This window comes from Apus apus, chromosome 2, assembly GCF_020740795.1.
Source record: "Apus apus isolate bApuApu2 chromosome 2, bApuApu2.pri.cur, whole genome shotgun sequence".
Lineage (NCBI taxonomy): Eukaryota > Metazoa > Chordata > Aves > Apodiformes > Apodidae > Apus > Apus apus.
Window position 1 is genome coordinate 53,012,202 of NC_067283.1, and position 16,889 is coordinate 53,029,090.

General features: G+C 36.6%; 1 protein-coding gene across 6 annotated transcripts in view; it reads left to right on the forward strand.

Annotated features, from left to right (window-relative positions):
* SUGCT (succinyl-CoA:glutarate-CoA transferase) overlaps nt 1-16,889 on the forward strand; it is a 323,003-nt gene that overhangs the window by 24,508 nt on the left and 281,606 nt on the right. For all 6 annotated transcript variants that reach the window (XM_051610119.1, XM_051610122.1, XM_051610123.1 and 3 more), the window contains exon 7: nt 15,643-15,734. In XM_051610119.1, coding sequence (XP_051466079.1) covers nt 15,643-15,734 — 92 coding nt within the window. The remainder of the gene's footprint in view (nt 1-15,642; nt 15,735-16,889) is intronic.

Here is a 16,889-nt window from a genome sequence, read left to right on the forward strand (position 1 = left end):
TAAGAAAAAGTTTGGGAGTTAGTGATGAAAAGTTAGATATGACCATTGGACAAGCTGATTGGCTTTCAGAAAGTTAAGTAACTGGGAATACTAGAGGAGCATACAAAATAATAAATGAGGCAGATATCCTGTTAGCCACTATTTACAACTACTCTCTGAAGAGTGGTAAAGGCATCTTATGAAACTGGAAGAATATATCTTTAAAGTTGGTAGTGCACTGCAGAGAAAATTTTGCCTTTTAATATTCTACAGGGTTTCCTGCCTTATTATGTCCTTAAGAACTCTATATTAGTAGAGATAAAGATGAAAGAGTAGACAATTATACACAACAGGCACAATTACAAAGATATTCAGGGGTTTTGGAACAAGCCAGCAGTTAACTACTGACTTATTGCATACCAAACTAAGTGATGTTGGTTGTTGTACACCTCAGTTTAAACACGTGGAAGAAATGTAATGAAGGTCTGATTTTGAGCAGGGCAGGTTATAGTATGATTGCCTTGCAATTTTTTAAACCAAGAGAGACACACCGAATACTTCAGTGCTTTTCTACCCTGTGCTGATGTGCTCCTTCATTCAGTGGAAATTGTATGTTTGCACAATTAGTAACTGGTTCCTTTTGTAGTTAAGAATTAGTTTTATGGCATGCAGCAGGAGCTTTAAGAGGGTTTTAATCTTCTCACAAGTAATTACTCTGATACCTGAGGTTTCCATTAATATGTAATCAAATAAACTGATGATTTCAATACTATATTAGTTCTAAATATGAATTTCTGCAAGAACTGGGAACAGAGATTGAATTTATAAAATTGATGGTCTTACGTAGTATGTAGTTCTACTGGTAAATTCATTGAGAATGACTTTGGTCTGTTTATTTAGCTTCTTTCCCTTACCAAAAGAAAATTTTTGAGGCCAGTCAGAATACATCTAGGTCACTTGATAGTGCTGTATAGAAAAGATGGAGCCAGCATGGTAAATTAATCCTAAAGTGTAATAGCTGCATTGCTTTTGTGGCCTGCCTTGTTGATTTATTTGTCATGGTATAGCAGTATGTGCTGTCAATGTACTCCCAGTACTTGTTTGGGACTAAAAGATGTTTTTTGTTAATGTCAAACTTCAGGAAGGACAACTGTGTCCAGTTCTGGTCTCCCTAGTTCAAGAAAGACAAGGAACTACTCGGTAGAGTCCAGCAGAGGGTTACGAGCATGATTAGGGGAAAGGTTTATGAGGAAAGGCTGAGAGTCTGGGGTCTGTTTAATCTGGAGAAGACTGAGAGGGGATCTCATAAATCCTTATAAATACCTGAAGGGCAGGTTTCAAGAGGATGGGGCTGGACTCTTTCCAGTGGTGCACAGCAACAGGACAAGGGACAACAGGCACAAACTGAAACACAGGAAGTTCCATCTGAACATGAGGAAAAACTTCTTTACTTGGAGGGTGACAGAGCACTGTAACGGGCTGCCCAGGGAGGCTGTGGAGTCTCTTTCTCTGGATAGTTAAAAACTTCTTGAATGCAATCCTGTGCAACCTGCTCTAGCAGAGGGTTTGGTTTAGATGATCTCCAGAGGTCTGCTCCAACCCCTACCATTCTGCCACATGGATTAATGGGAGATGGTTCTATGGCTGAGGGTTCTGAAAATTGCCCATACATATTTAGAGACTATCATGTTTTATGGATTTGCTTAATTTAGCTAATAAATGTTAAGATAGTATCATGCCTCTACTTCACTCTATCTTGTAGAGAGCTACCTATGAAGTCCTCAAACCTCCTTTTGCTTGGCATGAGACCCATTCCAGAAGAGAGTCTGCTGCCTCAGGATTGGCACTTTGTGGCCAGTATTTCTTCCCAGAGTAAAATACTTAGTACAGGACTATAAACTGCAATCCTAAGTACCTGAAATTTATTTTTTGTAAATGTTACTGATATATAAAACAAAGCAAATATTATTATCACCTTCACACGATTGACCACTTTGTCAAAACTATTTGATGAGATCCAATGGGAGCTTTTATTTTCCCAACCCATGATGCTAATTACTATCCTGCTGAAGGACAAGAACACAAGCAGGGGGTTATTTCTGATGCTGGACAAGGAACTTGATGTTAACTTCTGCTTCTTGTGAAGATCTCCTATATCTCCCCAGCTGTCTCTGTTTTGTATCACAGATGATCCATTTGCAAACAGGTGTTTACCTCTTCTCCTTCTCTGGACAGAAATTAAAAACATTACATCAGTGTGTTAAAACCAGTATTATTTTTTTTCCCATATTAGTTTTAGTATTTGGTGTGTTCTCTTAGTATGCAGTTATTTTGTGATAATTTTTACTGTTCTTGAACAAAAAAAATAATCCTAATAATTCTGAGGAGGACTGGGAAACAAGGGCTTCATTGTTAATCAGACTTGCAAAGAGACGACAAATAATGGGATTACTTTGAATTATTCTACTTTATTGTTCATGTCTTTTAATACTTCTTAAGGTTCATATGTTTTGGAAGCCTGATGAATAGGATTTGAATTTTTGGGGTTTCTTGTTAGAATACTGTAACATTGTTAAAAATCCTCAGATGATTTTGTTTTGTTGTTCTTGTTTATATTGTAATTAAGGAAGTTGAAAGTATCTGTTTAGGCTAAGCACCTAAAACTTGCAAAGGTTTTCTGTGTGTCTTACCCCTAAACAGTTGATTTTGGAACTGTCACATAACTTTACATCTCCTTTCTGTTATGCTCTAAAGATGAACCCTGTAAAAAACAAACAAACAAACAAACAAACTTTAAAGCATTATCTACTTATTCAGGACACCTGCCAGCTGCAAACAGCTGGAAGCTGAGGGGCATACTCAAGAAAAATACTAGATAGGCTTGTCCTGTTTTTCTCCATTCCTACAGACAGAATATGTAGATAGCTGGGCCTTGAGTCTGAACTAGTGCATTTCTTTTCATATTTCTGTGGCTACTCTGTGCTTTTCAGACACCAGGTAAAATCTTACGCCTGTTATTAGCACAGCATAAGGACAGATACGTTGTGCTTTGGTGCCTCGGGAGTGTTATCAATAGAAGTGTTGCCCAAATACCAATTGCATGTGTGAATCCCCTTAAGCACACCTTGACAACCTATTGGGAGAACATGCTTTTCAAAAGGTTGAAGAATTAAATGTGAATCAACAAGGTTTGACAGGTGTGTGTTGCAGAGCAATTCAGCTTGGTAGCTCTTAATTGAAGGAGAAGCGCAGTGGACTTGGCTTTTGGAGTTTGTAAGTTTTTCTAGTGGTGATAGCAACAATGCTTTTTAACCTGTATTATACACAAAAAGTGCGTATTCAATTCAGGGGTGATTGAAATATGTCAGAGGTGCATTTTTAGGGTGTTTCGGAATAAAAACAAACTTTAAAGATACCTGCTTGAACGGGACTAACATTGTTATTCTGTGTCAAGGTGCAGAACCAAAGGTTCATTTTCCCACTTAAATTCATATTGCTGGTGGGTTTATATTTATTTCTCTGCTGCTGCCAAAATGAGCATACTGGGATCCCAAGCAGGCCTATTTAGGAGAGGAAGCTTCTATGAAGTTCTGCTGCTGAACTAATTTTTTTGGAACTGAGCATGAGGCCGTTTTTTAATAGAACAGGCTTCTGTCAGCACCACTGTGCCCATCAGGAATGTCAAGAGGTGTGAACACTGGTTTAGCTGTTTTGGTAGAAGCCATTAGCAAATATATTAGTATAATGGCAAAACTTTTCTTTTGCTGGTAAAACTGATCTGCTTAGAGATGTGTCTCCGTAAGGGTTTTACATTCTAGTATGGAGTTAATTTGATCTGGGAAGCTATATTTGCCCTATATTTGCAGTGCTTTGCCAGTACCTCTGGAGAACCAAAGGACTCTGGCATTGAACAGACCAAACTTCCAAAATGTATCAGTAATCCAAACTAATATTAAAAGAGTGGAAGCTGAAAGGAGGTGTGTTGAAGCAAAACTTGCTGAGAAGCAGATGGGAGCTGACAGGACCCCTCTTCTGTTGGTAGGATTGATATCCTTGCGTGACTCAGATCTGCTATGCACCTCCAGGAAGGTGGGATTTTTAGTTGAGTGACACTAAATTTTTGAGTTTCTGCTGCTTCTGTCATCAGCACATGAGCAGCAGCTAGAGTGCATTTTATTTATTTATTTATTTATTTGTTTACTTTAAGTGATTGAGCTAGCCTTTTGCACTGGCATTAAGCATCCTAGTAGAAGGACTTAACTATTTTTTCCACTGTTATTTCTTCAGTCACACATAACCTGAATGTCCAAAATACTGTTAATTTTGGAATAAGAAACAGTTGAAAATGAGTGCTGTTCCCATTTCCTGTTCAATATGAAGCCTACACAAAATTTAATGAGCAAGTCATAATTCTTCCTTGCTTTAAAATTAAGTATTGACTTTCAGCTGTGCATGGATGTAATATTTTCCTTACGACTTCATGCTCATTGCTTGTTCTTTCATCTAAATAACACCCTGAAATGAGCAGTATTTTGTGTAAAATCTGAAACTTAAGGATTTTGGACTCTGTCCTAATGAAGAATACCATGGCAGACAGAAAGCCTGTGAGTTGTAAGATTTGACACTGGGTTAGTTTACAGTGAATGAAACCAGATTAGGCATTGAAATCCTGAATATGAACAGCATAGCAACACAGTACAATTGTGGAGACACTTACTGATGGTTTAATGTTTATTTTTCAGTAGCTATTATACTTGGACTGGTGCCTAGCTAAGTTAACAGAAATAAAACTGGGAGATTTTAGCTTCAGAAGCACTGAAGTCAGCTTTTGTAAAACAGTATTTATTGTGTTTGAATTCTAATATTCAAATGAGAAGATTCAAGAAAAGATCACCAAACATTTTATTGGCTATTATTAAAAACATCTCTGCTGGTTTCCAGGGGAAATATTTTCCAGGGAATTCCCTGTCTTGCAGCCTTCTTTTCTGCTTTATGTTGTCTTACGAATCTTTGTTTCCTTGCCTGATTGACTTATTTGGGAGGATTTCTGGATTTTTTTGTTGTTTTACTGTTTAAAATCACAAGTTTTTGAGATTTCACAAAATAAATGAATATGACTTATTAAAATGGTGCAAAGATCTGGTGTCTTTGTTATACCCATTCGCGTTATCATCTATGGCTGTTGTTAGACTGGAGGGAAGACTGTAAGTAGCTGGTGTTGACCTGAAAATGTTTCCCAGTAAGCATGTGGTGTTCATTACTTCTGTTTTTTAAATATTGTGATAAAATAAACCACTTTGTCTGTAGCTAACAAAGAAAAAGAAAACAGTTTTGGGTGTAGAAGACAGAAATTATTAAAAAACTGTCTGCATTTTGTAATTTTTAGAAACCAAAATGTGGCAGTATCTGGCACTTTTCCGTGTACTTGAACATTAAAAGCATTCTGCATCCCAGTGTTTATGTTAGAGTTGGCTGTAACCCACTGATCTGCAAGTTGTCTTGTAGAGAAAACCGTGTCATTGGAAGCTTAGATGTTATTGCAAAGTAAGGGTGTAATGAGAATAGGTTTGTGCATAACAGCCTTCCCATGAGTAAAGGTTATTGTATAGAGAGAGAATAATCTGTTTGTGATATATGGGATAAGAAGTAATTGCCAAAATTTCAGCCAAAAATTTGTAAAATTAAACATTAAGAAAAACTTTCTAATAGTATTTCTTTCTTGTCCAGGGTTAAGAGTTCTTGTGGCTTTGCAAAGTCAGGATAGGGGTACCTAGTGCCATTGTGATCAAGTCTTGCGGTGACTCCTGACCACCTTTCCAAGAGGAGTAAGGGAGGCCAAAATTTTGTAACTTCTTATAGGCGAGTACATATTTCAAAGTAATTCTATGGAACTGCAACTACAAGGTGTTTACTCATATAAAACTACATTTTTTTTGTACAGTAAGAAGCGATAACTTATATCATGTACCTGCTCAGGCTGTATTTTATAAGATTGTTTGTCAGTTTCTTTTACTTCTGTCCAGTTAAAGTCACGATCTTAAGATACATGGGAATGAATTTAGTAATGAATCCTAACTTATTTTAACATTCAAACTGGAAAAACTAAATATAGTAAAATATATGATCTGGAAGTAAAAATACCATCTCTCTTGCTATAAATTGCTCTAGTTCTATTAACTTTATTGCTGTTCTGGAAACCTTCTTAAGTGATGTCCCCAAGATGTGTAAGTGCTCTCTCCAATTAAAAGTTTGTTCTGTTTTCCTGTCTGAAAAACTGGTATCTTGTTGTATTTTGTATTGTATTTACTTAGGTGGTTTTCATCAATGCAATATGAGTCAGACCATCTGGTTAGATGTAATTGTGCTGGGAAAATCTTTAGAGAGGAGAAAATAAACAAGTATGTGGAGTATCAGTTGTGTCCACTACAGATATTTTTTTCTTTTCTGAAGGCAAGTTTTTTTTCACATATGACCCTTCCTAAGGAGCCAATTGGCAAAATCTGTTAGTAGAGGAAAATCTAAGTTAGGCAATACATTGAAATAATCAGTTATTAGATTCAGCTGTTTCAAGTAATCAGATGCATTTACATTTTACTATGGCTCATATTAATTCCTGTGAATGATCAGCAATTATTTAACTATTCATAGTTTAATCTCGGAATCTGTTAATGTTAAGAACATTCAAGATCAGTTTCATACGGGTTTCTAAGAAAAGGCTCTTCCAACTTTTCTTTATGTTCACTTAGTCGCTAACATACTGGTAAGTAATTGCAACTTTCTGCTTCCATCTGATCTGCAAGAATAGTTCATTTAAACTTAAAGCTAGGATTTACATCCATTAGAGTGCACTGAAAAGTAATGTTATATTGGGATTGCAAATGAAATTCATGTTACAATTCATGATTTCAGAAGTAAGAGGTAGGTGCATGCTCATTCTTTGAGCTGAGCAAGGGTTGAGCTATTAACGCATTTTGTGTGTATCAACCAAATAGACCTATAGTCAGGATCAAAAACTGTCAGTAAAGTTATTGGGTTGAGAGGACAGCCTGAAAATTTAAGAATGGATTTTATTCTATATAACTTAATCCTCTTGGGAATTAAACTTTACAGTTTTGTTTTGAAATTTTTTGAATAAATGTTTGGAATGTTTAGAACAAAATCCATACTGATGTTGAGATTGACAGTCTTTTCCAGCTTCTGCTAGTCATCACTAATGGCCCTTTAGGGATGATGAATTGATCTTAGAGGGAGAATTCAGGGCCCTGGTACACATACTCATCTGTGGGGCCACATATGGAGGTGCAGTTGAGCACTTAGTCAAGGTCAGCTTCTTCGCTGGACGTGGCTGCACAGATTTGTCTGTCAGTACAACTACATAGAGACACAGCAGATGAAAGTCTGTTCAGGTGATATCCCCTTTAGAATAATTCAGATAAGAAATAATTACGTAATTAAGTAGTTATTTGAAATTTCTGTCATAGGGTTGTAGGATAGTAACGTCTTTATCAGAGACTACTGTATATCTGTGGCCTCAGAGTTGAGACTTCTCAGAGGCTACCCTGACACTGTACTGCTGGGCCATAGCATTATAAATATTCATAGAAAAGACACTTTGCAGGTACTCTTAGTTTTACACATTTTTTTTCCACTACAGAAATAGGAAGATTGTTAGTATCTGTTGAGCTGAAGTCTGCTGTCTTTCTGTTGACTCCTGGCTGATTCCCAGCATTAGCCAGGTGTTTCTCACAGACATTTGCTCCCTAGTAATAGTACTGAAGAGGTGGGTTGGTGGAGGAGTTCTGGCAGAGTAGGTGAAGACACACAGAGTTTACTACAGCCAGCTTCCCTCAGTATTTAGCTAGTTTCTCTGTAAGTTTTGCAACCTGGGAGGATTCTGGGGGAATGCCACTGCTGTGCTACTCTCAGCCTCCTTAAAAGGTGGGGTAAAAAGGCTGAGTGCTTAATCTGAGTGTAATTGAAAATCTTAAGCTCTTAACCGACATTTTATTTCCTGAAAATGGCCATATTGCCACATCTGATTTCTGAGATCATATAGAGGATTCCCTCCACCTAGATTGGGAAGCCACTTCTGGATCTAGATGATCTTTAAGGGCCCTTCCAACTCAAGCCGTTCTATGATTCTGAGATTCTGCCTTGAAATTCAGAGAGTGGCATGTTAAACTTTAGCTGACTTAGCAAAAGAGAGTTATATCATCTCTTAGGTAATTACTGTTTAAGTTATAGAGGGAAGAAGTACTTTCTTGTAACCTATATTTGGCATGTTGAAAAGCTAGAAAATACGGCCCAGAAGTTTGCAGTCTAGATGAAAAGCCTGTTGAAAGGCCACATTTTAAAATCATCTGTAGCCGTGTCCCAGAGGTGTGGTTGGTGTTTTCAGAGTTGTGTGAGGCTGGGTACCCAAATTGCATGAAAATTGAAAGGAGTTGGACAACTAGCTGAGACTGCTGTTTGTCCCTTTCCAGTCTTTCAGTAGCCAAATCCTAGCAGAAAGTTTTGCATTTGATTTAATATTTTTATTTCATCTTTGTCTTCCAATTTAAAACACCTGATCTTGTTTAAAATGCAGGGTTAGAATGTCTAAATGGGCATGTGTAAAAACAATAAATTGATATATTGCATACATTCCCAATCATCAATTGGGAAATAAAGTGTATTTATCAGATCGTTGGTTAGATTTTATGCCTGCTGACTTGAGGTTTTATTTAAGCTCCTTTCATCTCTCTTGACAGTTTGCTCTGACTTCACCTTTTTTGTTTCGGCTCTGATCTCCTGTAATGTTGCCTACCCAGGAAGTTGTACTTCCTTTCCTTCTGACCAACACATGGCAAGCATTTTCCAAAAGTCTTTACTCGTTTTGCTAACGTATTTGGCAGCTCTGACTTTGCAAAGTTTCATGTAATGCGTCTGTTAGATTTTGGCTTTTCTCGTCACAGAGAATTGCTTGTGTTCTTCTGCTTGTTTCATTAATCTTTATTAAGTAAAGATGTAAGCTGTCTTTAATTGAATGTTTTCTTTTGGCAATAGAACAAGTCAAAAGGTGTTTCTCATTAATTTGTTATTCAGCAGGGATAGCGATCTATCTGGATTGAATTTATGACAGTGTTTAGTCCCTATTTGTAGAAATGCCTATGTTGAACATATTTTTCTATGTTTTGCTCAGAATATCCTATACAGCCTGATTTTATAATGTCATTTGTCATGTGGGAATTCAGCTACAGGGAATTGGGCTGTGTTGACAGCATGTCTCCGTGTTGGTTTATCCTCTCCTTTTAGTACAATGTGTTTTATCTTTGGTCTCCCAAAGTTTTATGATTCTATCAAATCATGAAGAAAGATGGCTTTTGGTTTTCTCTAGCGTGTGATACAAATATTTTGGACAAAGGTCATAATGAGAAATGCTGACCTTTCTTTTTATGACACACAATCGTATTCAGACTTTCCTGTAGGGATTAATTACAGGGCCATCACTAGCTTGAAAGCAAATTGTATTGAAGAAATGAGATTAGCTAATTCAGGTGTTGCATGAGTTCTTTTGTCTCCCGTCCGGTTCCTATGCTTTTAGTAATTTTTAAGATTTACTTATTTATCTGTTTTAAGGAAGGTACAAACTGTCACCCGTTATCCTGAGGAAAATGTTAAATTTCATCAAATACAAATCAAATGTTCAACAACTTGAGAAATGAAGAAGCACTTTTGTTAACATTTGTAAAAATCCCAAATGAATCTAAGGTAGTCTAGATAAAAATATTTGGTTTAGGGCAATTGTCCTTTAAGTGATGATATTGCAACACGTTCGTGTCTGTTTATCCCAGATGCTTTCAGGCAGCTCCTAGCCCAAATGAATTGTTTGTATACACGTTAGGAATCCTGTCATCATATCATCAGTAAGTCCTAAGCAAGCTGACGAGGTGTCCAAATGTGTGTTCAGTACATGTCTTGGAACAGAATAGGATCTACGGACACATGGAACGTCGTCTGGGACAAAGTTGTTTATTTGGTTTGCCTGCTTTCTGAAAGTTTACAAAGAATGTCTGCCATAAATGTAGCTAAAAATCCCACTGTCATCTGGCAAAAATGAAATAAAGCTATGTTGTAGCTGACATGGTATTATAAAGCTAAACCTAGAAAGACACATTAGTCTGTTTTTCTAACAGTTTTTTTGGAAATGGATTTGCTAGCATTTTTAAATTTAGTGTGACATTTTTAAGCATCTGGCATTTGGCAGCTTCACTCATAACACTTTTGTGCAGTCTAACAGCTTTTACTGTTATAACATTTTTCCTAATCTTCAACCTGACCTTTCTCACTTCATAATATTTATTTCTGTCTCTCAGAACAGAATCGTTTAGGGTGGATTCCAAAGCAAAGTATGTCTCTTATGTGATAAATATATTGACCATTTTAAAGTGGATAAACTAGCAGTAGTTTGTTATGACATGTTATTTTTCCCCAAACTTTTGTCCCATGTGATGTCTGCAAATACTATAATTTTTCCTGTGGAATGTTCCAAGGCTTGAGTGCCATCACATGGCACTTGGACACCAAGCACAGAAATGGTTAGTTTCATTGTGTCAGAGGCGACTTAGATGTTTCAGACTAATTTGCCCTCTTTCATCAGAGTAGGAATGCCACACCAACCCTAGAGAAGCTGCTAAGATTTATTTCACGTTGAAGCGTGTCTTTATTTTACTAGGTCTCTCTGATTCAAGTAGAAAAATCTGGGATAAAGAAATATTTTCAGTCCTTCCATTTGTCAGGAATTGTGATGTATTAATAGAGGTGTAATTTAATTGGATAATAGCAGCAGTCTCACTTTTTAAATTAGTTTTTTTTAATTGGAATGGATATATATTGCCAATATTTATGGGAAATGTGTTTGTTTCAATTCAGTTTATCAAATGAATCTTCAGGCAATTATAGTCAGTGTTTTGCATACAGTTACTTCTGAAATGCTCCCAGCTAGCAATGAAGATCTTAGCACTATTATAATTTACTTTTTGTCTTGGCGTGATTATCTTCCACTTTTGTTAGATAAATATTTTTGAGCATCTTGAATCTTCTCTTGTTGCTCTGTATCAAGTATTCGTCCATCAAATAACTGGAGACTTTTTTAGAACAGCTGTGAGCTGCATTATTCCATATTAGCTACCTTATTTTATAAAACTTTGTCATATTCTCCCAAATATGAAAAAAAATTATAAATAGATACAGGAACAGAGGTATTTCTTTTTATGTCACATTAAGCATGTGAAATTTTAAACATTCATATGGTGGGTGTTATGCTACAGACTAACAAAGAGAGGTGGTGATCATCTTAGTTAAGAAAATTCTTTCAAAATTTTCAGCTACAAATTTATCTTTAAGCAGTTGGAAAGTTCTGAAAAACAAAGGATGTTACATAGAGCCAGTAAGGTCAGTTTCTCCATTCTTGGCTGAGGTAAGGATACAGGATTGCTGGTGAAAATTATGAGGGCTACAGGACTGCTGGTGGAAGGCTGTGGCATTCACTTTGTAAACACCTGCCACAAAGGCCTGTTTCCTTTAAGCTGATACCAAGCAGCCAGTGCAACTTGCTTCATACTTGCCAGTTGTTTTTCTTGCTCACCAAACATGAAGACAACAAAGGTACGCTTTCTTATGTAGAAGACTGACTTGGCTGCAGGGTCTGGATAGGAACAGGAAGATTTAGGTGTAAGTGACTGTGCTGAGTAAGCAAATAGTCCTTTAGTGGACAGCTAGAGTTTGTGTTTGTGGGTGCTTCAAATGCTTACTATGCAGATTAAATAATGCATTGACAACAACAATTTTTAGGAGGCACTTGAAGATCTACCTGGGGGTTATTATGTCTAGTAACCAGTTTGGTTGTGAAACTGATGTACATTTTCAAGTAGAGCAAAAGAGCTCATACTGCAACAATTTTGAGATCTAGTTATGTGAGGATGTGGCAGGTATCAGAATAAATTGTGCAAGGTGCAGAATAGGGATTTCGGGAGTTGAAGAGGGGTTTAGGGGAGGTGCAACTTTATTTTCATCTTTCCAGACTCCAGTTTACACAAATCTAAAGCTTTACCTGAGATTACACATCCATGAAGCTCCCTCTCCAGCTGAAATTATATAGAAAACTCTCAGATTTATTCACTTAAGTTTTATATTCTTTTGTCTCTCCTCTGAAACATATTCCCCAAAATAAAAGCCTATTCATTGGATTTAAGGGACTAAAATAAATTATCTACTGGTAGAAAAAGACTATTTAAATATTGACCGTAGCCTGGGGAAGTAAGCTCCACTAGAGGGCAGTTCAGAGCAAGAGTGTAGTCGGTTGCCTTATTTTATCTTCAGAGACCATCTATTCCTGTATTCAAAAGAATTTAATCTTCTTAGTATCAAAGTATTTTCCATTGTACCTAAGCTTGCAAAGCCACTAGCTATCATACACTAAGCAGGAACTTGTATTTAGGGTTAAGTGTGTGTAATTGCAAAGCTATGCTTTTGCATGCTGAATTTAAGTGTGAGGGAACATGCAGAGTATTTGGACAAAAATAAACATCAGGTGGCATTTTTATATCTTTGAGAAGTTGTTTCAGATACGTATGCTCACACAGTCATATATCTACACACATACATACATATGTGTGTATATTACAGTTATGGTGAAGATCTGTGCACCAGGCTGAAAATTTTGTGAATATAAATTGTATACTTTGTCAAACTTCTCGTATTTGTGTTCATAGTTATTTCTAAAACATCTGTACTGAGTTGCTCCATTGACCTGTGTAGTTTACTAGAATAGTAATGTTCAACATTTGATTTGATTTTTGTCTGGGTAAAGAGATCTAGCATTTTTAGAAATTGCTATATATCACTTAACTCTTACAGTTAGATGGCTACCTCTTCTTGCAGACATTTTTAATGTCTATAATTCCTGGGGCAAACAATTTCCAGTGACAACAGATTATGTCCCCGCACTAGTTTTGTCAATTCAGAATTCAGATCTAAAGCAGAATTATGTTATTTTTTTTTTTATTTATTATGACCTGTGTAAACTCATTAAATACTCCCTGAACCTCTAATTTTTACCAGAAACCTATTAAATAATAAGCTTTATTTTGAAACCAGGCTGTTATAATGTGTCAAAAGGACTTTAAAAACATGTATTTGTAAAATACCAGTAGGAAAAAATGCATGACTTGTTGCCTATCACCTTTACTGAATATAGTGTTTGAGGAACGGATGTTTGTCCTTACCAGAGGAGCATTACAAAGCTTTTTACAGTTGGTCTGTCTACGTACTAAATGCTTAATTTTCAGATGTTTTCTGTTTATGAAAACATTTGTGTGAGCAGGCGTGTTGAGATGTCTTTTATTTGCTAATAATTGAGACCAGTACATAATTTCTCATTTACTTCAATATGCTTTTCACTATTTAATTAAAGTTGTTTTGAGTATTATTGTTTATTGAGCAAGATTTTGTTTTTGAAGTGGCCCCACACAGTTAAATGATTTTAATGCTGCAGTTTATTCCAATGAGATAATGGTATATGTCTAGTTAGAGCCCTTCAGAGCATTTTTGGGTGGATCCACCATATTTTATTTGCTAGTCCTATTAGTTTGAAAAGGAAAACACTGTTGTTTTCTGTAAACCTAAGTGTGTAAATATGAAAGGGAATGTCACCAGCTGTTCTTTAGGGTCTCACAGTCAGCTCTTGCCAGAGACATGATTTTGAATAAAACTGGGCAAACTGGTAGTTTTTTTATTCTTTCTTGTGAGTAGTGAAGTCAATAAGATGCAGATTTGAGCATAAGAATTGTGTTGAATACTTTATTCCAAAATGTTTGTTTTGAGGCTACACTGATGAGGTCAATGTACTGGCTGTAGTATCCTGATACTCCATGTGACACTGAGAAGTTGAGTTCCTCCTCAGCTTTGCCCAAGGTGGATCTGTTATCTTCAGAAAGATACTAGGTAGTTAAGTTTGTGGTACAATGAGGAAATGGATATGGTTAGGGGGTATCATTTTGCTTGACGCAGTTTTCAAAATCTTGATTGGAGTAACAAAGTTATTTAACTCTAGATTGAAGGGATTATTATTCTTTTGCACTGTGCATTAGAAGTCATTTATGAATTTTGTACATAACAGCATTGGTCCAAGTGAAGGAACTGAGGAAGATTACCCCGGTCACTTATGATCTTTAATTGCGTGCTGTAATCAAACAAAGCCAATGTTTAGACTGTCACGTCTACCAAACAGACTGTCTGTATATAGAAAATATTATTTTGGAAGAATAATAATAAGAAGAAATTGAGGAGATTTAAGAAGTTTTATCTTGCAGTATATGATGATATATTTTAATTTTAATAGTGTCCTCACAGCTAAAACTTAGTACGGAAACATTGCCTTAAAATTGTCAGCCAAGCTAGACATCTTGTGTGTGGAAAATATTTCTTAACGCTTTACTCCTGTAATTTGGGGATTTCTCCTAGAGATACCTGAAAGGGAAAAGAAGAATGAGAATAGCTTTTGAATTTGTTAACTCTTTGACGAGGAGAGACTCTTAAATCTGATTCTTAAGGGCCATGATGTTTTCTATTAGTTCTAATAATAACAATTGAACATGTTGCATCTTTGCTGTTGACTTCTTCCCTCTGTGTTTGTTGGTGGTCACTGACTCCATAAAAGAAAACCAGACTTGGCTTTCGGGCCTCTTAAAGTCTTTGCACTGTACAGGCCCAGTACATTAACTGCCTCCACTTTCAGCCCTAAATTATTAGATTATACTGGCAGTATATATATATAGGCAGTAATCCCTGGCAGGGGAATAGGATTGATACCTGGATTTGCGACCCCTTCAGCAGACCCTGCAAGATCTCTGCAACTGGAAGATTTTGTGGTTGTTGTTCGAAGAACATGAAGAGTTAAAGCAGAGAAAAGCATCCTGGCTACAGCTATTAATTCTAAGTTAATTCTATAGCTGAACAAAACTGTATTTATGTCTATCCATAAAAGTTTTTTTGTATTTTGCATTTCATTGTTGTAACTCTTGGAACACAGATTGTGTCTATTGGCTAAAGAGTGAGCCTTGTCCTCTGTTGTAAACAATAATTTATTTTGAAGGTAGCTCTGTTTAGATGTGGAATAAATTAGGAGAAGCAAGGGGGGACCAATTAATGTGTCTAAACCATTCATGTGTCATGATTTTAGTATAATTTGTGGTATTCAAGGTATCTTTATTACAGAGTGGAGATAAAACACAGGCAACATTGGCCCTGTTGGACAGCAGTTGCAGGCCTGTAGAGATATCATAGAGCATCTGAAATCACATCTGAATCTCACCTCAGCTGACCCATCAAATTAAAAAAGGAATTCTTGGTGAAAGTGAACGTAATGTAGCAGGGCCAGGAATCTGTCTAGAATTAAGATAAACATATTATCAGCCCACACAGGATAAATCCAACTGTTTAGTCTTAAAAATGTGCAGGAATAAATAGAATACAGTAGTATTCAGTGGTTGTACAATCTGGACAACTTGTGAACAAAGGCCTGTGGGAAATGCTGGTTGGTTCCTTTTTGTACTAAACTAGTAATATGTGTTTGTGTTCTACTTGTCTTTGATTAAATTACTAATTGTTCTCTTTCTGTTCTAGGTTATGGTCAGACTGGTCCAATGGTTCAGAGAGCTGGATACGACTCCATTGCAGCTGCTATTTCTGGTCTCATGCATATCACAGGGCATGAGGTATGGTGCTCAACTTACAAATTTAATAGCATCATTGTGTCATGTACTAAAACTTGATGCTGCATGGAGCAAGATAACTTATGTTCACTTGCCGTATATCTGTTATGCATGCTGTCCTGAGTCAAACAAGAAGTCTTTTCTCTGGGAATCTAAGAAAGTTATACTGCTCAGGTCCTCCAGATATTTCAATCCAGGCTTGCAAAGCACATGCCCTAGAAACAGAAAATAGAAGAAAAATGGTATCCTAAATCTCCAGTGAATGAGTTGACAATTTATGCCAATTTATTAATGACCACTAGTAGTCACTTCAAGAGCTGTAACTGACACATTGACACCCAGATGATGGAACCATACATACGTGTGGCAAGTCTCTCCCATGCTTTGAAACTGATATTCCCTCTTTAAAAGAAGAAATTGTGAAGCCATCCAGATAACTCTGACAAATTGTCTTTTTGATCATCCTGCCTGAAAATAAGCAGAGAGATGCCATTAGTGGCTCTGGAAAAGCTGTATGTGCTGCTATTCCTAGCGATATCCAAGATCTTTGGTAGTGTCATTAGTGCAGGAAGCATTACAGAGATACTTTAGTATCTGGATTCTGGGAATACATAGAATGTGTGTCTTCACCTCAGAAAAATGCTGGTCAAATAGGCGTTTACTTAAGCTGTCTGGAATCACCTACAGATGCAGGGAATGTGGTCTCCAAATGTCACTTTTCAAGTGAGATAGTTTTACAAGTCTGTTCTATGCATCATAAACACTAGATAGTCTTGTATATTGGTGCTCTTAATACTCTGGGAGCAGTAGTGCAGATCTTCAGAGTATGACACTTGCATGCCCTAGATAAACAAGGAGTTTATAAAGTTTCTGTACTTAGTGTCAGATATTCATGTTTGAGTAAGTTATTGAAAATTAACCACGCATGATGTGGACATAACTTTACTGTAGGATTGATATTCTGCCAATAGACTTGTTTTCTGCCAAGAACAATGGCAAATAACAGAACTCTCCGGTACCAGAGTCCTTTTTATTAAGAAAAAAAAAAAAAAGTCAAGCATTTTTTGACTGAGAAAGCTAAAACATCTCATGCCTAGTGTCCTAAGATGGTCTGCCCATTGCTGCTGTGTTCATGATACGTACTCATAGGATATCCTA